Source organism: Girardinichthys multiradiatus, chromosome 20 (assembly GCF_021462225.1).
Source record: "Girardinichthys multiradiatus isolate DD_20200921_A chromosome 20, DD_fGirMul_XY1, whole genome shotgun sequence".
Classification (NCBI taxonomy): domain Eukaryota; kingdom Metazoa; phylum Chordata; class Actinopteri; order Cyprinodontiformes; family Goodeidae; genus Girardinichthys; species Girardinichthys multiradiatus.
The window spans coordinates 26,558,782-26,584,534 of NC_061812.1; the positions used below are offsets into that span (position 1 = coordinate 26,558,782).

General features: G+C 40.2%; 1 protein-coding gene across 5 annotated transcripts in view; it reads left to right on the forward strand.

The window, feature by feature from the left end:
- The window catches only part of celsr2 (cadherin, EGF LAG seven-pass G-type receptor 2), a 99,110-nt gene that overhangs the window by 67,968 nt on the left and 5,389 nt on the right, over positions 1 to 25,753 (forward strand). For 3 of the 5 annotated variants that reach the window (XM_047348327.1, XM_047348324.1, XM_047348326.1), the window contains exons 6-31: positions 1,485 to 1,642; positions 1,968 to 2,131; positions 2,401 to 2,526; positions 3,860 to 4,029; positions 4,315 to 4,494; positions 4,573 to 4,686; positions 5,703 to 5,859; positions 5,944 to 6,085; positions 6,181 to 6,301; positions 8,575 to 8,758; positions 8,866 to 8,967; positions 9,088 to 9,182; positions 12,543 to 12,752; positions 12,905 to 13,088; positions 14,002 to 14,320; positions 16,445 to 16,612; positions 16,694 to 16,817; positions 16,892 to 17,092; positions 18,410 to 18,584; positions 22,416 to 22,528; positions 22,720 to 22,802; positions 22,957 to 23,083; positions 23,182 to 23,292; positions 24,146 to 24,276; positions 24,363 to 24,448; positions 24,524 to 24,691. In XM_047348327.1, the coding sequence (XP_047204283.1) occupies positions 1,485 to 1,642; positions 1,968 to 2,131; positions 2,401 to 2,526; positions 3,860 to 4,029; positions 4,315 to 4,494; positions 4,573 to 4,686; positions 5,703 to 5,859; positions 5,944 to 6,085; positions 6,181 to 6,301; positions 8,575 to 8,758; positions 8,866 to 8,967; positions 9,088 to 9,182; positions 12,543 to 12,752; positions 12,905 to 13,088; positions 14,002 to 14,320; positions 16,445 to 16,612; positions 16,694 to 16,817; positions 16,892 to 17,092; positions 18,410 to 18,584; positions 22,416 to 22,528; positions 22,720 to 22,802; positions 22,957 to 23,083; positions 23,182 to 23,292; positions 24,146 to 24,276; positions 24,363 to 24,448; positions 24,524 to 24,691 (3,913 nt within the window). Of the gene's footprint in view, positions 1 to 1,484; positions 1,643 to 1,967; positions 2,132 to 2,400; positions 2,527 to 3,859; positions 4,030 to 4,314; positions 4,495 to 4,572; positions 4,687 to 5,702; positions 5,860 to 5,943; positions 6,086 to 6,180; positions 6,302 to 8,574; positions 8,759 to 8,865; positions 8,968 to 9,087; positions 9,183 to 12,542; positions 12,753 to 12,904; positions 13,089 to 14,001; positions 14,321 to 16,444; positions 16,613 to 16,693; positions 16,818 to 16,891; positions 17,093 to 18,409; positions 18,585 to 22,415; positions 22,529 to 22,719; positions 22,803 to 22,956; positions 23,084 to 23,181; positions 23,293 to 24,145; positions 24,277 to 24,362; positions 24,692 to 25,753 lie in introns of all 5 variants that reach the window. The other 2 variants (XM_047348325.1, XM_047348323.1) reach the window with 2 other exon arrangements.

Sequence of the window (25,753 nt, forward strand, 5' to 3'; positions counted from 1 at the left end):
TGTACCTTGCTACCAAGCAGCCAGACTTTATGATCAATATTGCTCTAGTTTTGGGGAAGCATTCCAGGTGAAAAAGCAGACAAAGTCTGATGAAAAGCTCAGGAAAGTCTGAAGTACTCTCGACAATGAATAAATACATTAGCACTGGTTTAAAACATTTGCATTGTGCACGTGCAAAAGTCAAAATACCCTTGCACCTTTTCATATTTTGTCACATTTACAACCACAAACTCCACAACATTTTATTTTGATTTTATGTAATAAAGCAACCCAAAGTAGTGCAGGATTTAGAAGTGGAAAATATACATGGTTTAGAAACTTTTGATGGACAAAAATAAAAAAGTATAGCGTGTCTTTCTCTTTAGTTACAGCTTGGGTATGTCTCTACCAACTTTGCACATGTAGCGACTCTTATCAATTTAGGCCTGGAGTTCAATTAGGCCATTATACCACATAATTGGCTTCTAAACTGTTCCAGCGTAACTTTGACCCTATGTTTAGTGATTTACCGGCCAGAACATGAACCTCCACCCAAGTATCAAGTCTTTTGTAGCCTCAATCATGTTTTCTTAAAGTTTTTCCCCGTGTTTAGCTATATCCATCCTCCCATCTGCTCAAACCAGCTTCCCTTCTGAAAAAACACCCCCCACAACATGATGCTGCCACCACCATTCTTCACTGGAGTATTTGTTGTCCTCCACACATAGCATTTTGCATGAAGGCCAAATAGTTACAAAAATGTTGGTCTCATCATAATAGTGCATATTCTTCCCCATGTTTGCTGGGTCCCAAACATGGCTTGTGACAAAATGCAAACAGCACTTCTTATGGATTTCCTTAAAGCTTGGCTTTCTTCTTGAGACTCATTCGTAAAGGTCAGCGTTGTAGAGTGCATGGCTAATAGTTGTGCTATCAACAGATTCTCCCACCTGAGCTGAGGATCTCTGCATCTCCTCCAGAGTTACAACGACCCTCTCGGCTGCCTTTCTGAATAATGCTCTAAGCTTCTCTATAATTGTATCCCTGACCTTCTGCTGTGTTCCTTTGGTCTCCATGATGCTGTTTTCTTTCTCTAATCCTCTCTAACAAACCTCTGAGACCTTTTCAGAACAGCTGGATTTATACTGTGAACAAATTATAAAAAGGTGGCTTGTTTACTAATTAAGTAGCTTCTGAAGGGAATTGGTTGCACTTAACTTTAATTAGGGGTATCAGAGTGAAAGAGGCCGAAAACAGAAATCAAACAATTTTGAAAAACATTGTTTTCCTTCCACTCAATGACCATGCTCTACTTAATTGTTGGTCTATGACCTAAAATGTATTGAACTCCATTGTTATACTTTGTCAACATGTTTTAAAGGTTGAAGGGATACAACTATTCATGCAATGCACTTTACTAAGTTTTTTAACCAAATTCTGCCCTGAAACAGAAGACCTCTGTGAATTAATTTGGATGTTGAGGAGTATTTCTGTCTCGTTTACAGCCGATCCTAAACCAGGCCGGTCTGCCTCAGGGCCCCTCAGACCAGAAAGTGGTGGTAGTGACGGTGGACAACTGTGACACTTCTGTGGCGCTGAGATTCGGTCACATGATTGGAAACTACTCATGCTCGGCCCAGGGAAGTCAGTCTGGATCCAAAAAGTAAGTGTGTGTCAGTAACAGTAAGAGGAAAAGTTCAAATAAAGTTTGCATTTTTAGTTGCAGGAGAACTTATTTTCTTAAATGCTTTTTATTGAATTATTTATTTTCTGAATCAGATTTTTTTGTTCTTGTAGCTGGGAGATAGAGTTAAGATATTTTCAAATAAAGTTTCTAATTATCATTGTGCGTTTCTTGTTTAGGCCTTTTTTCAGAGAAACAACCCATAATGAATTCCTACTGTAGTTTCCCCAGTCTCAGTATTGTTGATGTGTTTCAATCGAGGCAGCATACGGCTTTGGCTAAACACGTTCCTTTGTGTTATTAGATCTCTTGACCTGACCGGACCCCTGCTCCTAGGAGGAGTCCCCAAACTCCCAGAGGATTTTCCCGTGCGGAACCAGCAGTTTGTGGGATGCATGAAGAACCTGCGTATTGACAACCAGCACGTGGACATGGCAAGCTACATTGCCAACAATGGCACCCTGCCAGGTAATGCACCATCTGCGGTGTAGTTATTTACGCGAAGGGCTTTATTTTGTCTGTTTGCAGCAGAGCTGTGTTTATTGGTAGAGCAGCCGAGTATGGAGAACCCTGCAGAGGAAATAACTATAATAAGAACAGCTGAAGGGGAGAGTCAGTAGGAAATGATGGCCATACCTGCTAGAATATTTGATTACCCACTGACTCTTCTTCTCTGATGAAATAATGAGTCAGGACACATCAAACAGATTATTCCTCTTTTTTCCCACACCTCCCAGGATGCTCTGCCAAGAGATATTTCTGCAACAATAACCCGTGTCTGAACGGAGGGACATGTGTGAACCTGTGGGGCTCTTTCAGCTGCGACTGTCCGCTTGGATTTGGAGGACAGAACTGTGGGAGAGGTGAGAAAAGAAGGGAAACGTGTGGGACATTAATGTTGGGATGCAGATTTAACCCTGAAAAATGTTCTTTTTTAGCCACGGACAGTGTAGTGCATGATCTCTATTTACAACAAGCTCCAAGTTCAATTCACACATAGAAAATAGCTTAATAGACTCACAATCCCAAATCTAACAACATCACATCTCTGTCTTCCTTTAAAGGTTATTACCTCACATGTGAACTATGTTTTCTGCCTGTTATTCCACATTTCCTCTATTCTGTATGCTCACTTACAGTTCTTCCAAAAGTATTCACACTGATCAAACTTTTCAGCCTCAAACTTAAATGTATTTTATTTGGATTTTCTGTAATAGACCGACATATAAATAATGCATAATTGTCCTTAATGAAGAAAAGCCTCTCCACAGCATGATCCTGCCACCACCATGTTTGAATGTGAGGATGTATGTTTACAGATTGTGTTTGTCCTGAAATGAAGTTACACACAGGTGGACTCTAAAAACTTATCAGATGACTTTTAAAGGCAATTAGATTTATGGGATTTCATTTTAGGTCAAAATAAAATTCCTGATTATAAATTTCAGCATATCTTTTTATTTTTAAAAATATTCAAAAGGAGATGTTGTCATATTTCTATTTTCAGTCCATCCATCCATCCATCCATCCATATTCTACATATAAAGGCTACACTGTTTTAAACCTGCTTTCTTAAATCTATATTAAAGTTTTGTGTTTATATCTTTATTCTGAGGAATTAGAACTGAGAAAATGTAAACTTAAAGATCATAAGGTAAATCCTGGCTGCAGTTTACGTTCTCGTATCTCTCTTCAGGCAACAGCCACAGCACTTCAGGTTTATCCATCATCTCTAATTGATTGTTTCAATCTCTTACAGACACAGCTTAACGAGGGGGAAAGTGCTGCACATCACGCAGGACGAGTGTCTTTTAGTGTCACTTTCTCTCAAGCTTCTCTTTCAACACATAGAGAGGACATTTATTCAATTCAATTCAAAAATACTTTATTAATCCCAAAGGGAAATTAAATAAATCTAACTTATCCTAACTTTTACTATTTTAATGTTTATTTCTCTTGTCCTAACAGTATGGTGAGTATTTGTTTCAACAGAGTGTGTTCTCCTTCTTCATAATGTGAGAGTTTAGTGGGATAACTTGGACAGGATAAGAGACCATGCTGGATTCTATGGTTGGCAGGAATAACTTATCATCATGTCGCCTAAAAAGAAGCTCTCATCTCATTTAACTCTGTCACATCTTTCAGTCTCTATGTGCCTTTCATCCTCCTGTCTCCCTCTCTGTGTCGTTCCTGCAGTCATGGGCAACCCGCTGCGTTTCCAGGGTAATAGCCTGCTGCAGTGGAACAACCTGGAGGCGATGGTAGCCTCCGTCCTCTGGCACGTCGAGCTCATGTTCCGCACCCGTCAGTCTAGCTCCGTGCTTCTTCACATCTCCTCAGGCATGCAGCACAACCTCACTCTGCAGGTGAGATGCCGCCTCCTTCTGGCTTTAGTTCGGTCCCCTTGCATCATAAAAGATGCTGGGAGAAAAACATTCTGCATGGGGAAAAAAGGATGTTCATATAATATTTTCAGCTCTGATTTCAGCTGCCTTTCTGAGCTCGTCTAGACGGAAGACTCTTTGATGTTGCGTAACTGTTTAAGATTCTGTTCCCACCAGCAAATACCTCAGATGTGCAGCAGTTCAGAGTTTGAACTCTTGAACCCAGAGAGCTGTCTTTTAATTTCCCTCTCTGTCTGTTCATTGTAGCTGCGTGGGGGGAGCATGTTGATGGGGCTGCACAGGGGGGAGGACTCCACTCTGTCACGGGTGGAGGAAGTGTTGGTGAACGATGGAGACTGGCATCATCTGCAGCTGGATATAAGCAGTATGGGAGGAGCTGCGAGCAACCATAAGGCCGTGCTGTCATTAGATCAGGGACTCTACCTGGTGAGTGGGTGAAGCTGTACGTGAAAAGAAATGAACACATTTGGAGTTTTATGCAAACGCTGTCCTGCATCCTTTCAGGCAAGTATGGAGGTGGACGGAAAGCTGCGGGAGTCCAAGCTGAAGACTGTCAGTGTTGGTGGTTTGGCAATGCCTGATGGGAAAATTCAGCACGGCTTCCGTGGTTGCATACAGGTTTGTCCTCTCCAAAGCTCCATGCATGCTAAGACTAATAATAAGTTTATAAACAGCCAGTGGAGACACACCAATCATCATTGTGTGGCCATTTCCAAATTTCTGTATAGCTCTGACCAACATTGGCTGAATTTTCATTTGACATTTTTTAGCATTTTTGTGGCGATGGTGGCTTTTATTCATTAGCAGCTTGACAGCAACAAGAAGCAGAGAGAGATGGGGAAGACATGCAGTAAATGGACAGCTGTGTTAAGGACTTTAGTGTCTGTATATGATGCCCCTGCTTTGCTACTGAGCCACCAGATGCTGATTTTAACCAATTGCAATTTTCCAAACTAGAACTAATGCACACATCTGCAATGTTTGCATTTAAAAAAAATCTATTTTACCCCTCCTCAGCCCACTTATTGTTGTGTAGACCCACACAGCCCTACCTTATTCTTAAAATAAAAATAACACAGCCTCTAAAGTTTTAGTTAGTATATCATGTATAAAAACTACCGCTTTTTGCACTCATAACAGTAAACAGTAAAATGAAAAAAATAAACACATTGTATTTCTGTTTTTAATTAAAATGAATTTTTTATCTTTTTAATCTTTTAATCTTTAAGTGTGCCAGCCTTATTTTAGATGTTTCAGGACTTATTGTTGTAAAAGTAATTTATTTTCATCTACAATGCCTTATTTTTAAGCCAGTGTAAAAGGTTTAGGTTTTGTCCTCCTAATAAATTATCAAAATGTCACAAAAAAAAGAGAAGAACATTTTCCAGATGATTCAAATCCAATAGATTCAGTACTAATGAACTCATAGAATGGCAGTAAAAACAGATCTGTATGTTTTAAACACAATGAGAAGAAATGTTTTACTTGGCTGGCACCCGTGTTATGGAAGGACCCCATTTGTTGTATTTTTCTGCAGCCCATTGATCCAAGCAGTTCTGTCACTCTAATCCCATACTTTTTAAAACTGCATGGCAAAACCTCTAAAATAAGTACGAGCAATCATTCCTACTCAGGGTCTGCGTGTCGGTGGGGCCCTGAGTTTGTCTGTGGCGAAGAAGGTGAACGTAGAACCGGGTTGCAGCGTGCCAGACCCCTGCAGCTCCAACCCCTGTCCTGCCAACAGCTTCTGCAGCGATGACTGGGACAGCTTTTCATGCATCTGCCTCAGCGGTCAGTACTCATATTCACAAACTAAGATAATTTCATGAATCCAGAGCATAACAGCTCATTGTCATCAGCTGTATTTCTCTACAGGTTTCTATGGCACCAACTGCACGGACGTGTGCTCACTGAACCCCTGTGAACACGCTGCTACGTGCACCTGGAAGCCAAGCTCCTCCCATGGCTACACCTGCGACTGTCCCAGGAACTATTTCGGCCGATATTGCGAGAAAAAGTACAAAAGCCACATTTATGCTCAACAGCCTTTGTTCTGGACATGTGTTTAATTCCTCAACATTTATACTAAACAAGTTGTGTGTGTTTCCACAGGACTGACTTGCCATGCCCAAGAGGCTGGTGGGGTCATAAGACCTGCGGGCCCTGCAACTGTCCCACAGACCGAGGTTTTGATTCTGACTGCAACAAGACCAGCGGGGAGTGCCGCTGTAAGGTGAGTCTGCACACCTGAATTATTCATCTTCACTAGTTGCTCTCTCGGTTTCAAAACCCGAATGCAAGGGGTAAAAATGCGTCTGTAAAGTATGATGTGAAATCTATAGAAACATAGCAAAACAAAGTGAGCAAGATCCCACATGTAGCTTGTTTAACTGCAATAATAATAATTAGGAGTTGATAATCCAGCATAATCAGTCTATGCCTTCTTATCAGGCACAAACTCCCAGAAAACATTGGGTTTTTTATGGGGAAGATTTTCTTCCTCATTCGAACACAAATAAAATTTTGTAGATTTAGTCCAAAGCCCATTTGAAAGTGTTTTCAGAATGTATTTGACCTTAGATTTATATTCCTCTTCAGCTGCTCTGGCTGCTAAAAACAGATTTCAAAGCATCTTTTGCATCACATGTTATGATACGTGCATTGATGGCATGACAGCACTGCTCAGAAATATTTTGCAGAGACAGAAAAGACATTTGTATTTTTTTCTAAACCCTCAATCAAGCAAATTGTTTCCGTGTTATAAAAGGGACTTTTTTTAATGTGTGGCTGATCATTTCATGTTGTCACTGACACCTTATATTGATGCAGCAATATATGCTTTTAGTGTTAAAATAGTGCAATCATATTCCAGCCAATTGCTAACGAATGTAGATGTTCCACTTTCAGGGTGCTAAAAGTCAGATTTAGGAAACATCTGGTTTTTGCCTACAGTCTGAGTGTGGCCCAGCAGAAAGTTTGTATTTAAAGCACAAGAATGAGACCCGCACTTAAAGCAGGATTCATTTCATGTTTCTCCGAGATCTACAACAGATTAGTGTGAACAATCATTCACTAGATAGATAACAGAAAACACAAGCAGATAAAAACACAAAATAGACAAAATACGTGCAGTAGTATAAAATGTATAATATTAACAGCAGCTGTTTCACAGGACTCTGGTATAGGTGTATCTTTGTCCAGATGAATACGTTATGCTGATGTTGATTATTGCATCGTCTATAGAGCGGTTGATACAGGGAGGTTGGTGCCATTCAAAACATTTCCTTATTATGTTAGTCAGTGCAACTTGGCTGTAGTCATTCAGGCAGGACACAACAGATTCTGTTATAATTGTGGAGGTTTTGAACCAAATGTATTCATTGTGAAAAGAAACATCTAACAATTTAAATATCAATAGGCAGGAAATTTTTAACCAAACTCATTTTAAACCAAATTCTATTCATTTCATTACAGTTTGGCACTTTTAATAAAAATCAGAAGCAAGAGTAAGAGTCGCCATAGAGTTTAACCTTCCTTTACTTTTCACAGTCCAGACTCCAGAATTTCTGTGTTGAAAGTCTTAAGAAGTCTGGATTTTATGTCTTACATTTTCCAGGTCTTGATAGCTATAGAAAAAAAATGTTATACTTAAAATTGTTTAATTTTCTCTTTTTTCTCCTTATGTTTTCTAAAGGACACAAGTCTAATAAAGATTAATAAATGCAGTAGTGGTTGGTTTGACACATCATGTTTTAACATTTTACCCATGACTTTACGTTTGGGTAGAACTAGACCTGTTGTTCTTAAGCTGGGTCTAAAATGTCAAACGAAGCACTATAACTACTATTTTCTGGAATTTAACCAAGGTACCAAGGTTGACAAACTGTGCTGCATTGTACTCCATTACTTGATAAAACAGAGATGTAGATTCTCAAATAGATACCCATAGTCCTCTGGTAGAGTAAATAAAATGTCCAGAATATTTATTATAAGTATAAATAATATCTAAAAATCTGAGTCTGGAAATGTACAATGTTTTGCAATAAAAAATATTCTGCGGGCATTTCTGCATGAATGTAAATCTGAGGGAGCATCTCCCTTTAGCCCACCCCCATAGGCCCAAATCCCCCTTTCAGTCATGGAAATGAGCAACACAGAATCAATCAGGGTGCAACAAAGAAATAAAAAGGCTCTATATTTTTGTTATTTATTTGATATATCTGGATCGTGCCGCTCCCCCCAACACACACATCCAACCTAATGCCACCCTGGGCAACCATCTATGTTGCCCATATGGAAAACCACCGCTAAAAATGTGTATGAACCCTGAGAGTTTTGTGCATCTACTTTGAGTTTTTTCTCCAGCTTGGTCCACGCTTTAACACCCACTAGGATCCTAGCACAGCTGTTGCATGCTGTCATCTCTTAGCCTGACATTTTTGCAGACACAGGAAAAACGAAGGTGCCATTACTTAACAGCTTGTGTCTCCTGTCCCCTTCCTCCAGGACAACCACTACCGTCCCGAGGGCAGTGACACCTGCCTGCTGTGCGACTGCTACCCTGTCGGCTCGTTCTCCAGAGCCTGCGACAGGGAGAGCGGCCAGTGTCATTGCAAGCCTGGCGTCATCGGGCGTCAGTGTGATCGCTGTGACAACCCGTTTGCTGAAGTTTCTGCCAATGGCTGTGAAGGTCTGAATGAAACAGCTCTATATTTCATAACAGTTACATAAATATTTAAAAATATCTCACATTTTCCTCCTCGTCGGCTTCTCCTCTCCATGCTCGTTCTCTCACAGTAATCTATGACAGCTGCCCTCAGGCCATCGAGGCTGGGATATGGTGGCCCAGGACTAAGTTTGGTCTCCCTGCAGCCGTTCCCTGTCCCAGGGGGAGTGTTGGTATGATGGGTTTTTGGCACCTCGTCAAATTATCATAAAATAATGGCATTATATGAACTCTGCCTGGAGCCGTCTTCTTGGCTCAGCTCCACTGTGATGACTTTGTGTCCACATTCCCAGGCACAGCCATCCGGCACTGTGACGAGCACAAGGGCTGGCTTCCTCCCAACCTCTTTAGCTGCACCTCTGTCACCTTCAGCAAGCTCAAAGCCTTGGTGTGTAGCTTCTGCTTACAAAACAACACCTCATCTTTGTTCATAAAGTGGTACAGACATGAGATAATTTCATGTAGTAGTTTATCAGTGGAGTACGTTAGCAGCTGAATTGGAAGCTGTCATTGTGAAGTTAAGCTGCTCTTTCTGCACCATGCTCTCCCACTTATCCAGAAAACTCTGCAGGGCACATTGTGTTTATGTTTAATGAAGTAGCGGGAGAAGCATGTGATTTACTGTGCCGCGCAAAGTCTAAACACTTTCAGAACTTATTCACATTTTGTCACGTTACAACCTAAACGTCACTTTTTTTATTGAGTTGAAGTGTAAGACCAACACAAAGTAGTGGTTTTTTATAATGTGGAAGGAAAATGATACAGGGGTTGGACAATGAAGCTGAAACATCTGTCATTTTAGTGTGGGAGGTTTCAAGGCTAAATTGGACCAGCCTGGTAGCCAGTCTTCATTGATTGCACATTGCACCAGTAAGAGCAGAGTGTGAAGGTTCAATTAGCAGGGTAAGAGCACAGTTTTGCTCAAAATATTGAAATGCACACAACATTATGGGTGACATACCAGAGTTCAAATGAGGACAAATTGTTGGTGCACGTCTTGCTGGCGCCTCTGTGACCAAGACAGCAAGTCTTTGTGATGTATCAAGAGCCACGGTATCCAGGATAATGTCAGCATACCACCAAGAAGGACGAACCACATCCAACAGGATTAACTGTGGATGCAAGAGGAAGCTGTCTGGAAGGGATGTTCGGGTGTTAACCCGGATTGTATCCAAAAAACATAAAACCACAGCTGCCCAAATCACGGCAGAATTAAATGTGCACCTCAACTCTCCTGTTTCCACCAGAACTGTCCGTCAGGAGCTCCACAGGGTCAATATACACGGCCGGGCTGCTATAGCCAAACCTTTGGTCACTCATGCCAATGCCAAACGTCAGTTTCAATGGTGCAAGGAGCGCAAATCTTGGGCTGTGGACAATGTGAAACATGTATTGTTCTCTGATGAGTCCACCTTTACTGTTTTCTCCACATCTGGGAGAGTTACGGTGTGGAGAAGCCCCAAAGAAGCGTACCACCCAGACTGTTGCATGCCCAGAGTGAAGCATGGGGGTGGATCAGTGATGGTTTGGGCTGCCATATCATGGCGTTCCCTTGGCCCAATACTTGTGCTAGATGGACACAAGGACTACCGAACCATTCTTGAGGACCATGTGCATCCAATGGTTCAAACATTGTATCCTGAAGGTGGTGCCATGTATCAGGATGACAATGCACCAATAAACACAGCAAGACTGGTGAAAGATTGGTTTGATGAACATGAAAGTGAAATTGAACATCTCCCATGGCCTGCACAGTCACCAGATCTAAATATTATTGAGCCACTTTGGGGTGTTTTGGAGGAGTCAGGAAACGTTTTCCTCCACCAGTATCACGTAGTGACCTGGCCACCATCCTGCAAGAAGAATGGCTTAAAATCCCTCTGACCACTGTGCAGGACTTGTATATGTCATTCCCAAGACGAATTGATGCTGTATTGGTCACAAAAGGAGGCCCTACACCATACTAATAAATTATTGTGGTCTAAAACCAGGTGTTTCAGTTTCATTGTCCAACCCCTGTACATAGTTTTCAAAATCTTCTAAAAATTAAAATCTGAAAAGTATGATGTACATATGTTTTTAGGTTCTTTGTGGAACCGCCCTCTGCTGCAGTTACAGCTGCAACACTTTAACGTGTGTCCCTGGCTGCTTTTTACATCTGGAAACTGAAATCTCACATTCTTCTTTGCGTAACAGCTCAAGCTCAGTCAGATAAATTTTTCAAGTATTACCACAGATTATCAATAAGACTCTGTCCTACACATTTCCTTACGGCAACACTTTAAATGCCTTGGTGATTAACAGGCGCTGCAGAAGCCTGCTAATTGGTGGCATGCTAAGGAGGTAATGCAATCATTTCAATCAGGTGTGCTGGAGCAGAGACGCATCTAAAACACTAAAGATAGCAGGCCAGAGGACCAGGATGGAGAATCACTGATTTGAACTACTCCACTGTAGCTCTGACTGAATGTTTAGGGTTGTTGTATTGCTGGAAGTTGAACCTCTGCTCCAGTCTTAATTTATTTGCAGCCACAAACAGATTTTCCTCCTGATAAGAAAGGCATCCTCACAGTATGATCCTGCCCCCATGGTGTCTATGTAACAGGTCAGTTTTAAAAAGTAATAAGAGTTACGTGTAATAAAAAAGCTAAAATAAAAATAGATAAAATGTTTTGTTGAATGGATGGTGTGTTGGAGGAGATGTGCACTGTTGGTTTTCCTCCACATAGAATTTGTCATGAAAAAATGACCAATTGTGGTTAAATTGCAGTCAACTGGTTGCAATGCATTTTATTTAGGGGTATGAATACGAGTGCAAGCTACAACTATACACTATTTTTGTGTTGTTATATCCCATAAAATCGCAATGAAACATATTGAGGTTTATGATTGTAAAATAACAAACTATGGAAAGGTTTAAGGGGTATGCATACTTTATCAAAGCAGTGTAACAGAATAAAGGAAGTCTAGAAATATTCAATGTTAAGTTTAATGTTCAATGTTAAGAAATACTGTGATGAACAAGCAGAAGATAGTCATACCCCGATGATTATCAGCACTGGTTTTATCATGTGGCAGAAGTCTGGTTCAATGACAATTTCAATTATCAAGACGAGCTTCTCTCTAAAATATGTTCTGAAACGTTGGCACAAAACATAGTGGTACCGGTCGGTTCATCCTTCTTGGATTTTTATTTCTGATACCAGTGCTAAAAAACAAAAAAAGTGGTTATTTTTTCAGTTTTATGCTAAAAATGTAAGTAGTGTAAAAAAAGGATATTTTATATTTCTTTTAAGATTTGAAATAATAATTTCAAACAGAAACAAAAAAATGACCCATTTTCTCACAGTTTGACAATGGATGTCGTCATCAAGGCGAGAGTGACTCAATTCTTTGAGAGTTGCTGCGGGTAAAATGATTCTGAAACCAGACACTGAAATTAAAAAACACAACAAAATAGTTTGTCCTTAGGAAGAAAAATCTCTTTGTGCTCATAGATGGAAAGCTGAGTGAGCAGGACGTTGGGTGAATTTGGTTTGAAAATGTCTCAAGTCTGAAAGGACCCCGATTAACATTTGAAATTAGAAGTGACCAAAGCTGTAAGGTACAATTCCAGTCAGAGGTTTACATACACTCATCATTATTTGAAAGGATTATAATGACTTACTTCCTAGTGGGACAATCTTTAAAATACTAGAATACAATGTACACGTTACTGAATGTTTGTGTCTGAATTCCTCCCCTCCAGTCAGAAAAGTTGTACCGTAACACATCGCTCCTTGATTCTGGACACGTTCAGCAGACCGCCGCCCTGCTGGCCAACGCCACCGCGCACACGGAGACGTTCTACGGCAGCGACGTTAAAGTGGGGTACCGCCTCACCCAGATCCTGCTGCAGCACGAGATCAACCAGCAGGGCTTCAACCTCACAGCTACACAGGATGTTCACTTCACTGAGGTTAACAGCAGTCATCTCACACTCACACAGAAAGTCTGTAAAGCACAACAAGAAATAAAGAACCAGACTCTAATCCGCCCTGCTTTGTGGACCTGCAGGGAATTCATGAAACTTTATATCACTGACTCTGAAGTCTGACTGCTTTCTGATAGAACGTGGTCACAGTGGGCAGCACCATCCTGGCCCCAGAAACAAAGACGCACTGGGAGCTGATCCAGCACACGGAGGGCGGCACGGCGGCGCTGCTGCGACACTTCGAGGAATATGCAAACACACTGGCTCAGAACATGAGGAAGACCTACCTGAGCCCCTTCACCATCGTCACACCTAACATAGGTGAACATCTCAATGACTTTTATTTATTAACATATTGGTAAAATACCTTTTTATTATTATTATTATTATTATTATTATAAGGCCCTTCACTATCATCACACCTAAATTTCAATTACATTTGATAAATAATAATAATTTATGAATAAAGTTTATTACCATAAATAATTTCATCATTTAAATCTAACATTAATTCTACACACCACAGATTTCACCATTTGAATCATTGTTTAGTAACAAAAGATAGAGCCAAAATGCAAATATTTTGGAAAAACTAAATACACCCCAAAAACCAAAAACTATATGCACACAAAATTAAACAGGATGTAATTTCCTTTTACCATGACTGTAAATGTATAAATCTAACAATGAAACAGAATAATTATAAAGATAGTATTAATAATAACAATTTGTGAGCTCAAACTGACTTAACAGGTTTAAAGCATTTGGTTATTTTACTCAATAAAATGTAAAAATCTGCCCAGATTCTTCAGTTTTTTATACACTTAACTGAGCACACAAAAAAACATTAAGAATATGCATCTTGTCTATTTATTTTTTACACAATCTCCAGAACTCTAGGGATAAGAAATCTGAGCCAAGCTCCAATATCTAATATTCGTACCTCACACCCTTTTTCCCATATTTAATATTTTAGTAATAGTTTAAATTTGCTCTTTATGTCCTTGGAAGCCTTAACTTGATTTTTCCTCTGATGAAGTTGACATATTTAGTTCATATCTGAGATCGGACCTCGGATCAAACAAAAAGTACATTTATAGGTCATCTATTTTAGAACCAAATCTGATATGTGTTCCAAAATCAGTTGTTTGTGTCCACTTACAAACAGCTCTTGTGAGTGAACACAAACAAGAGAGCTCTTTGACCTTTCCTCTTCTTTTGCCCATTTCTGCAGTCATCTCCGTGGACCGCCTGAAAAAGATTAACTTTGCTGGAGCTAAACTGCCAAGATACCAGTCCCTGAGGGGCCCGCGTCCTGCAGACCAGGAGACGGCCGTCACACTCCCCGATTCGGTGTTCCTACCACCCCTGGACAGCAAGGGCCACAGACATCTGGACGTTTTCCCAGAGTCCTCACAGAGGAACGGCTCGGCTAACAGGAAGAGGCGGCACCCAGATGACAGCCAGCAGGACGCCGTTGCCAGTGTGATCATCTTCCACAGCCTGGCCTCGCTTCTACCTGAGAGCTACGATCCAGACAAGAGGAGTCTGCGGTGAGATGAAGCTCTGTCCCTTCAAATCAAACTACTGAAACCTGTTAAAGCATTTTACCATGAATAGTTCATGTAGATGTAGGAGAGAAAACAGGGGCGGGGACATTATGGAGGAAAAATTTGAAAGAAGCAACCTTCATTAATTGCATGAAAAGAAGTTTACTTTAAATCAGGATCAGCATTTCAATTCAGATGTTTACAACCAGTCATCAGCAACATGAATGCCATAAAAATAAAGGATTTTTATATTTTTTATAATTATATTTTTCAGTGAATCATTATTTTTTCAGTGTAGTGAAATGATTAATATACAAATACATTAATTTTTAAAGGCAAGAATATGATGCACAAGATCGGATTCAGTATGAATCCCCACAAGGTTACACTTATACACTCAGGCAACGCATACATGTATGGCTAAAAGTCCTCTGGGAAGAAAAAGAGAAACCACTTGCTTCTGGTATGAACCTAACTGGTTACTTGAAGACTCTTCTTGACATAATTGGTCATGTTCATTTAGACTGATTCATTTCCTGGCATATGTTTACCTTTTAAGCAAAGTCCACAAATATACCACTGAGTTGACATTGGGGCTTTGGGAACCAAATTCCAGAAGCTTTATTTTAGCTCACCCAAAACTGATCATGAATATGTTGAAACACCCACCTGAGTCCAAATATCAACCATCCAGCTGGTAGTTTGAGTAGAAGTTGAAGAATATAGAGGTTTTCCACACCATGCTTGTCAGATGGTACATTGTTGTTAGGATCTAAAGCTTCACCTTGACTTCTGCAAACATTCCTCTCATCAAAATAGCTCCATCTTTCTTTATCCTGACCATAAAACCTTTCTCCAGAAGGTCTATGTGAATAGCTGTAAATGTCACTCAAGCATGAAAGTATCAAGTTAGCAGCAGGAGCTTCCTTCTTGGTCAGAGCCTTTTCTGTCCATGTTGATGCTAAACTAGCTTGCCTGTGGACAATAACAGTGCTGTTCCAGTAGTTTCCAGTTCATGGCAGTTTGAGCCTGGTTTGCCCCTGAACTTCCAACCCAGTTACTTTAATCTGAGAGAGATTGTCTGTACTTCCAGACCTGCTGGGGAGAAATCAATATTAAGTTGTATTTAGGTACAATTGTTAGAACTGATGATATTCATATCTGCAGCTCTTTAAAAAGTACTAAAAAATACTTTCCCAACTTGTGTAAATCTACAATTCTCTTTAGGTTTCCACTTAGTTCCTTGGAATTTGCTGTTGTTCTGGTCAGTCCAATAATGCTGCCAAACAAGTCCTTTTCATTCTGGCAAAAACAAATTACCAGCTGCACTGAAACCAGCACGAAGTTAGTGTGCCTTGGCCTGGTCAAGTTAAAACACATTTTAGAGGCTTCAGCACCACTTGTTAGATGATTTAGGTGAATGCATCTGTATAGTGCTATAGTATTTATACCATTACAGTTTTCTTTTGTTTTTGTGTCACACTTAAATGTTATTTAATAAAATGTATTATCAGATAAAGATAACCTGAGACAAAAGTTGAACTTTTTGGGTCGTGTTCAGAAAAAGAACATTATGCCAACTTTAAAACATGGTGGTGGTAGTGAGAGGGTCTGGGGCTGTTCTGCTTCTTGAGGATCTGGATGACTGCAGTAATATCTAAGACCCTTGGGTTCTGCTCTTTACCACAATTCCTGAAGGAGAAGGTCTTGCCATCAGTTTGTGGCCTTATGCTCAAACTGCACTTGGGTGAAGCAGCAGATCAATAATCAAAAGAGCAACAAAAGAACAAGTTCGAATTTTCAGATACCTTTACCAGCACTCTTGTGTGATTATTTTATCCCATGTGTGGACTGAAGAAAATCCTAAGTAAGTTCCAGCCTATGAACCAAACTCTTTTAGTGTTATATAATCATTGCACAGTGGAAAAAGAACTGCCTTAAATTAATAATTTAAAGCTGAATCATTTATTAAAGTTATTTTCCATCTTCAGGGATATGAGATAAATGTGCTACAGACACAGACATGAGATAAAAAAGTTTAAAAATATTTTGTTTATAGAAATGAAGAACATTTGTCCCTCCTGCATTAAGTCTTAGTAAAGTGGTATTTCTTTTCGTTTGTGACAGCGTGCCAAAGCGTCCAGTCATCAACACGCCGGTGGTCAGCATCACGGTGCACGACAACGATGAGCTGCTACAGCATACGCTGGACAAACCCATCACCGTGCAGTTCCGCCTGGTCACCACCGAGGAGCGCTCTAAACCCATCTGTGTGTTCTGGAACCACACCATACTGTGAGTGTGAGGACAAACAAGGTGACAAACCAGCAGCGGGATGAAGCTGCATTGCTCTCATGTTGTCTCGTTATGTTTCAGAGCCGGAAGCGGTGGCTGGTCCGCCAAAGGCTGCGAGGTAGTTTTCAGGAACAGCACCCACATCAGCTGTCAGTGTTATCACATGACCAGCTTCGCTGTGCTGATGGACGTCTCCAGGAGGGAGGTGAGTCACGCCAAGGCTTTCTGTAAAACACCAACATCGCTGCGGCTCGTACTAAATCCCGATGTTTGCACAAGAACGGAGAGATCCTGCCCATCAAAATCCTGACGTGGAGCACAGCGGGTGTGACGCTGGGCTTCCTCTTCCTCACCTCAGTCTTCCTCCTGTCCCTGAGAGCCATGCAGTGCAACAAGACGAGTATAATCAACAATGGAGCCACCGCTCTCTTTCTGTCTGAGCTCATCTTCATCCTAGGGATCAACCAGGCTGACAACCCGGTAAACCACTCAGCCTGTTCTTTCCTCCTCACACTTTTCCAGCTTTTCTGTCCCAACTGTGGAGGTTTTTCACCGAACCTCATTTCCAACCTGTCTCCTCACTCTTAGCCCTAAACACTATATTTGTAAGGGGTAGGGTGCCCCAAACGTTTTAATTGCGTAGGGTTAGGACTAAGGGAAATGGTCTTGTAACCCTTGAAAATTGATCACGAAACAAATGTTTAAAGTTAAGATTTTAACTAATATATTTATAACTAATTACATTATAAATAATATAATAATACCATATCAAAACTACACTGTGTATTTTGATGCTTTTAATTCAGTGTTTTGCATTCTGATGTACAGTTAAGTTCATAAATATTCATACTCCTGGAAGATTTAGGTTTAAAGAAATCTTTTAATTTTACCAACATGTTTCTTCTCACTGGAAGTGTCATTTAACATTTTGGAGTGGCTGAGCCACAGTGCCAACTTGAGTCTGATAGATAATCTGTGAGGGGAGCTAAAGATTAGGGTGATGGCAAGGAGGCCTTCCAACCTCAAAGACTTGGAGCTCATCACTAAAGATAAATCATCAAAGGACCAGTGGAAACAAACTGTGGTCAGCAAATTTAAGGATTTATTGCTGTAATTCAAGTAAATATTTTCCCACTGATTATTGAGAGGGGTATATGTCATTTTTAACTGGCAATTATTTTTATGATTTTCAATGCTGACACTCCTTTTATATTTTTTGTAATCTTTTGAGAGATGCCTGTCCTATTTCCGATCAGAATCAAAGTTCTTGGTTGAATTAAAACAATTTTAGAACCAAATCTACCAGGGGTTTCCCCAAGGAAACATTATGGGACTCAGTTGATTATATTTGTAAGCCAGACAAGTCATCCATATACTCCCAAGTATATTTGAATGTTAGTCTACTTGTTAAAGCCAGTTTATTTGGACTATAAATACCAGTTTATTTTAGTATATATACTATACAAAGTAGTATTTTTAGCATATTGGCAACAAATTATCAATAATGTAAATATAGTGTATTTTTTATCAGGCAACATTTAGCATTACATCTTTGTTTTTCCATAACAGCATAAACAAAATGTCTGCTGCAGGCTTTTATGACACATATGTGCATTTTAAGTCACATATGCTTACAGAACAGAGATGGCAGATGGCAATTGATCGGGCTTCTTCTCAAATGAATATTTTGACAATTTCTTGAATTAAGTGCCAAGGGATGGGGCGAGGGGAAAGTACGGTGGTAGGGATAGCCCTAGAAAATGGGATACAGCCTTAATCTGTCCGTCTCTCTTGCAGTTTCTCTGCACAGTCATTGCCATCCTGCTGCACTTCTTCTACCTCTGCTCCTTCTCCTGGCTCTTCCTGGAAGGGCTGCACATCTACCGCATGATCAGCGAAGTCCGAGACATCAACTATGGACCCATGAGGTTCTACTACCTCATCGGTTGGGGGGTCCCTGCCTTCATCACAGGTCTGGGTCCTCATGATGGCATTTAAAGGAAAATAATGTGTTTGCCACACGTTTGAAAGCCTGAATTTAGCCTCATGTAGTTTTTGTCTTGTAGAAGCAGCAACGAGTTGTGGTAGAATAAACTGTGACTCAGATATGGAACAAAAAGAAATAACTTCTGCATCGGAAACAGGCCATGATTTTAACAAACTGAGCTAACACATTATGGGCCTGATCTTATGTACAAAACCGTATGCAAACCTGTTTGCGTCAGCAAAGCTGATCTACAAACGAGGTGGTAATCGGAATGCGTATGCAAACTCAACGGAACTGCGGGCGCAAACGTTTTAGCGTGTCTGCCTTCATGAATATGCAAAACAAATGATAATGACCCAAACGCACAAATTCATGGGAGGAGGATATGCAAATGTCATCCCTTACCACCCGTAATGCAATTTTCAAAGCCTGAAATGGTTTGCGGGTACAATTTTTGCTTGTGGATTTAGCACGTTTGAAATGCAAGTGCTAACTGGGACGCAAAAAGGTCTGCTGTGGCTTTGGCCAGAAGGAGGCATAGAAAGAATGACAGATGACAGGAATCCTCTGTACATGTGCCAACCAATTTGGGTTGTCAAAAATAAAAATATTAAAAATAGATGAGAATAGAGGATTCTATGTAGGATTATCTAAGCTCTGATTTGGAGCCAATCACAAACAAAAGCCATGATATTTCTCCTGAGGTAAGACTCCTTGCAACACTTCATTCAACATCATTCCAGCGTAACATCGCTGTCAATGATCATCTGCTGAACGCACACAAACCTGATCATGGCAAAATGCACACATAACTTATCAAGCGTGCACAGCCTGTAATCGCATATCATGCAAAAGACCCAATGTGCTCTGATGTTGATAAAATAATTAATAGGAAAGAACTAAAGACATTATAAGGCAGATTAAATCCTTCATTTGCAAACTTGATGCTAAAATCACTTCTTAGCAGGTGAAAAATCACCATTTTAAGGCAGCATTATTGACAGTAACGTTATGTTATGTCATTGCAGGGCAATCAGAGCTGTAACAGTTTGCTTACGTTGTTTAAATGTGAACATATGCCAGGGGAGAGTCTTGTTTGTGCAGTAAAAATTATTTTGTGTCACCAAAAACAATTTAAACAAACACATTGTATATCGTTAAAATATTGGCAAAACAAACAAAATAAATTCAGTAAAATCAGTGGAAAATAATTTATTTTTACATACATAAATGTTTGAATTAACTTTTTTTCAGGGCAGTGATGCTATGTTTTAAAATTCGCAAAGCTATAATAGACAGATTGTCAACTCCTACAACAATCTATTTTTATGTTGCTAATATTACGTTCAGGCTTAAATATTGTGGCTGTTTATGATAAACTCTGAACTCTTCAAACATAAACTCTCAAAAAAACAGCAGAACCCGGTGAGTCTCAGAAAATAATTAATAGATCAAGGGAGACAAATTAATTAACAGACATATTTGACTTTTATATTGTTAATATTGATTTGTTGGGAGTTACGTTGAGCAAGGTAAGAGAAATAATCTCATCAGAGCAGATGACAAACCTGCTGTTAGTAGCACAACCAAAGTTAACTAACTGTAACAGTCCAGAACAAGGGCCGAACGGAACAGAAGGAAAAAATCAGCAACTGGATCATTTATAATGATGCAGCGTAATAATCCCTGCATATTTCAAGCAACACAGAAGAGGATCTGTTTGCTTTTCTTCTTGTTCCAGCCAGTAGCACATGCAATTTCCTCATTTTAAAAGGGCGGTCAGCACCTGTTTTACACCTGTTATCCATTGCACGCGCAATCTTTCAAAATTGCACGCAACACGCCCACTTATTGCACGTGCAGTTTTATAGTACAGGCAAATTAGCACCCGCTATTTGGATCTTTGAAGATCAGACCCTATGTTGCTTATGCAGGTTAGAAACTAATTCACAAAGAAGAAAAACATTTATTAAATATATAAATATAAGGGGCATGGCATGGCATGGCATGGCATGGCATGGCATGGCATGGCATGGCATGGCATGGCGTGGCGGTAGAGCGCGTGACCCATATATGGAGGCCTCAGTCCACGGTGCAGCCGGTCGTGGGTTCGAGTTCTGGCCCCTGGAGACCTCTGCTGAATGTCTTCCTCTTCTCTCCACTCCATTTCCTGTCTGCTTACTTTTGAAAAATAACAACATTTAACGCCACTGGTGGTGTTAAAAGATACAGTATATATACAATTTTAAATATTTTTAATAATAAAATACAAAAAACATTTTTCTAATTAAATTGTAAGATTGGAAAGGTTCCTGATAAGTTGAAGTAAGGCACATATTTTCCTCTCATTGTTTTTAGTTCTTTACTGTTTTTTTTCTAGATTTGTCCTTTTTGTCTTCATTTATTCGTATAAATAATAATTTAATGTCCTTTTTACAATCAAGTCATATACAGGGTCATAAATTAACAGACACTCATCTTGGGCATAAATGTCATAAATGTTTAGCCTCTTATGATGTACTGAACTGTTTCTTTTCCTGATTGGACTAATTATACAGCATACGTCTTCCATCAGTTAAAAAGAAGAATACCATGATGCAGCCATCACTATGCTTGTGAGTTAGGACTGGGTTTTGAAAGCCTCACCTTGACTCCTTCAAACTTTCTTCCTTGTGACCAGATAGCTAAATCTTCACCTTATCCGACTATAAAACGGTTCTCCAGAAGGCGTTCAGGTCATCCATGTTGGTAGCTGCATATTTCAGTAAAGTTTACAGGTGTCCTTGTGTGGATCCCAACCCTCTAAGTCCATGTTGGTGTTAAACTCTGGTGAAGGTGGACAGTGACACAGTGTTCCAACATTTTCTAGTTCATTGCCGGCCTAACCCTTGATTCTTCCTGAACATCCTAACAAGATTCCCTTCTTTTTTTTTTGTAAAGATATTTTTTTGCCACTAGTGGCCTTTATTTATTTATTTTTTGACAGTAGGCAGACAGGAAAGAGGGGTAGAGAAGGGGGAGACATTCGGCAAATGTCGCCAGGGCTCAAACCCAGGACAGCCGCTTCAAGGACTGTAGCTTCTCCACATGGTCGCGCGCTTATCCCCTACACCATCAGCGCCACGCCCCAAGATTCCCTTCTTTTGAGGGTGACATTTAGGTAAGATTGTTGAAATGGGATAGAATTGCATGTTTCAACAGGGCAATAATCCAAAAACACGAACGAAACTCTACCATTTCTGCCAAGAGGAGCAGTCATACATCCAGCCTACATTATGCGAGAAAAAGAAGCATGTGATCGAGGTGACTGCGTACTAAAGAAAAGTCTCCAAAAAATTTAACTTGCGCCTAATTTAAAAGACATTGAATGTTGGTTTTAAAGGTTAACTTACCAGAGACTGGGTGTGCAAATTAGCCATTGGCTAGAGGGCCTATAGACAGAACAATGACTTATTTTAAATGTAACATTGTTTTAAGTCTTTTCCCTGATCAAAGAAATTTGAAATGAATACATAAATCTGTTTAGCAAATATTTCTACAGAACATGTTGTGCATGCTCTGAATGAATGCAACATCTTAAATTTCAAATGAACCAGGTTAGTTCTTGTATATTCACAACTCTTACATTAACAGCCAAATTTGCCGATATTATGCACCCAACAGTACAAACACCATGAATACGGTTTAATTTATGCTATTATGTTTTAAGATTTTAAAAGTTAGCATTAAAATTAAGAAAGTGCTGCAAAGTGGCAAAAAGTGTCCCACAGATAAGAGTTTAGTTTTCATGCCTGTGCTTCGTGGGATTGTTTCCAGGTTTGGCAGTGGGATTGGACCCTGAAGGTTACGGCAACCCCGACTTCTGCTGGCTGTCCATGTACGACACGCTGATCTGGAGCTTCGCTGGACCCATCGCCCTGGTGGTGTCGGTGAGTCGCAGCTCATCCAGATAGCTTAGACTCAGGAGCACACAGAATAGGCTTTGAATGAAATTACTGTAAAATAAAAAGACACACATAAAGATGCCATCTTAGCAGAGTTTGTCCATTTTTTATTTGGTTAAATGTGCTGTTTAGCTGCATAGATGTGACAAGTCACCCATCTGGCCTTTTATCTACAGATGAACATCTTCCTCTACATCCTGTCGTCCAGAGCCTCTTGCTCACTGAGACACCACAGCATTGAGAAGAAAGAGCCCCGGGTGTGAGTGTCCCAGTTCTTTGGTCCACACATGCTGGAAATCATTAAACAGCTCTAACAGATGATCAATGACAGACCAGAGGAAACTCATCATCAGATCCGTGGACATGTAGAAATCCTTAATAACTTCTCCCTTCATGTGGTTTCCATCCTACAGCTCGGGCCTGAAAACTACCGGCGGTGTCCTTTTCCTGGTTTCCATCACATGTTTCCTGGCACTTCTCTCCGTCAACAGTGACATGATCATCTTCCACTACCTGTTTGCAGGCTTCAGCTGTGTGCAGGTGAGACTTCAGCCTTGATCTCTAATAGCTAAAGGGTACATTTCTGTGGCCATGTGTTGACCTTCTTCCTTTACGTTTTTTTTTTTTGGCAATGTCAGGGTCCGTTTGTATTCTTTTTCCGCATCGTCTTCAATAAGGAAGCGAGGAAGGCCATGAAATACTGCTGCAGCAGAAAGCGCCCGGATCACATGACCAAGTCTAAGGCTTCTGTGAGTTCCCACCACAAACACAGAGGAAGAATGGCTCTCAGAAGATTACTTTTAATCTGTTATTATCATTTAATCTGTTATTATCACTGAAATATGATGTTAGTTCATCATTAATAGAATGAGATCTGAACTTTTATTAAATTTAGCTCTCTGTTCACCTTCTTTATCAGTAACTATAATATTTTTTGATTTGTTAAAACTGGTCAGGATTTTGACCAGTTTTAACAAACAGGATTCCTACACAGTTTGGGACAGGTTGGGATACTGTTTTAGGATTTTCCAGCTCTGGACAAAAATGGGAAAATATTTAAAATTCCAGACTTTATTCTTTATTTTGTCCATCCGTCCGTCCATCCATCCGTCCATCCATCCATCCATCCACTCTCTGGTTTTGCGGCTTTTATATTTTATATTTTATCTGTACTCTATAATCTTTTTAGAACAGATGATGGCTTCCCTTACCAATAATCTTTATATAATTGATCACATCTTTGCAGGTTTTTTTTATGTAAAATAATCCAGAGTTTTAAAAAAAGATCACAAAGTTTTTGTTTAAATAATCAGCAAGTAAGAGTTGTAATCAGCTACTAGTTCTGAATGAGAATAAGTGGTAAAATAGCAGGAATATTAAACTATCACCTCGTTATGTTGCCCTGCAATTAAGCTGAAATAATTTTCCTAAACAGAAATCAGATTATGTGTAAAATTGTCTATAGGTTTGTTAGACCTTTACATTTTATTTGGATTCATTGATGTCAGAGAAACACACTAACATGTTTTAACTATTTAGTCTTGCTTGTTAGCTATTTTATGTATTATTTTTTAATTTGAAAACGTTTGTTCTCTATGCCAGAGCTACAAATGCAACACAAACTACATGGATGGAAGGTTGTACCACCTCCCTTTTGGAGACTCCAGCGTATCTTTGAATGGCACCATGCAGAGCGGAAAGAGCCAGCAGAGCTATGTGCCGTTTGCCCTACGGTGAGGAAGACATTTCAGAATCAGATGAACATGGTGATGGTGCTGGTGCTGGGTGAGCAGAGTAACTGTGAGTTCTCTTTCTTCAGGGAGGATGGACTGAACAATAGCCAGGCTCACATCGCTCTAAACAACCAGGCGTCACTCTTCCATGAAACGAAGCAGCAGCTGGACGGTATTGTCTTTGATTCTGCTCACCAACACAGGTTTTGTCCCCAGACTTCACCTAACCCTCTATCCGTCCACACAGAAGATCATGACAGCGACTCAGACAGCGATCTGTCCCTGGAGGATGACCAGAGTGGATCCTACACCTCCACGCACTCCTCTGACAGCGAGGATGAGGAGGGTCCACTCCCACCAGAGGAATGCTGGGAAAACCTGGCGTCTAACGGGACAAAGAGACCCCAACCGCATGGTAAAGACAGCAAAATCATACAGAAAATATTTTTATGTTCTACCTGTCTTTTTGTGGGGGAAAGAAATCTAATGTTAGGAAACAATATTTCTTTAGAAAAACAAAACGTCACAGAGCTGAAGCAAACAGAGATGCATCTTTGACCATGTCTTCTTGCACAACCTCTCCTGGAGCCTCTCTACACTTTAATATTCCAGTTAAAGATCCAGTTGCATTTAACAAACTCCACATGTTTACATTTGTGTTGCTGGGACAGAAAACACATTTCTTTTTACCATGCCTCCTACTTAACTGATTGGCATGTAGATATCACCTGATAGCTGCTATAAAGACTTGATAACCCCAAGATGCTGCAGCCAAAGTAACATACCCTGTTCGGATGTAGTAGAGCACTGAAGTCTACACTCTTGCTCCCAATGCACAGTCACTATTCAGAATGGGACCACAGTTGAAGTGACTCACATAGTTCAGAGACATGACTTGATGTTCCACAAAATGTGCTTCATTTATTCTGGCTTAGACATATATATCTCATGTTTTAATACACCAGCCTACAGGGTGAGAGAGGAAACAATGTAGCACCTTGAGTCCCATCCGACCAAAATGCCTGGTTCCCTTTAACATCCCAGATGAGTTCAACCTACTTTGGTTTAAATTTTTTTGGTATACATTCTCAGCGCTCTAGGACATGGCAATCCTAAGTGCTTAAATAGAAGACGACTAGACTTCTTTACTTGTTTCTTGAAGGTAATTAACTTCACATCCAAAGGCTTTTTCAGTTCTGAACCAGAGTTGTAAGTATCAGGCTAATCAGTCACACAAATAGGGTAGTTGAGGTCACAACACAAATGGGGCCACTTTGGTCTCAAGGCTCATCACCCTACCCTCCATACCCTCCATTGTTTGAATCGTCACAAACATTTCCCTAATGAAGTTAACATGTGAGGTGTTTCGGTCACATGTCTGAATATGTGAATGGCTGTAAAACCGCCATGCGGAGATGAGTCAAGGCTGGTGGCGTAGGGGGTTAAGCGAGCGACCCATGAATGGAGGCCTCAGTCC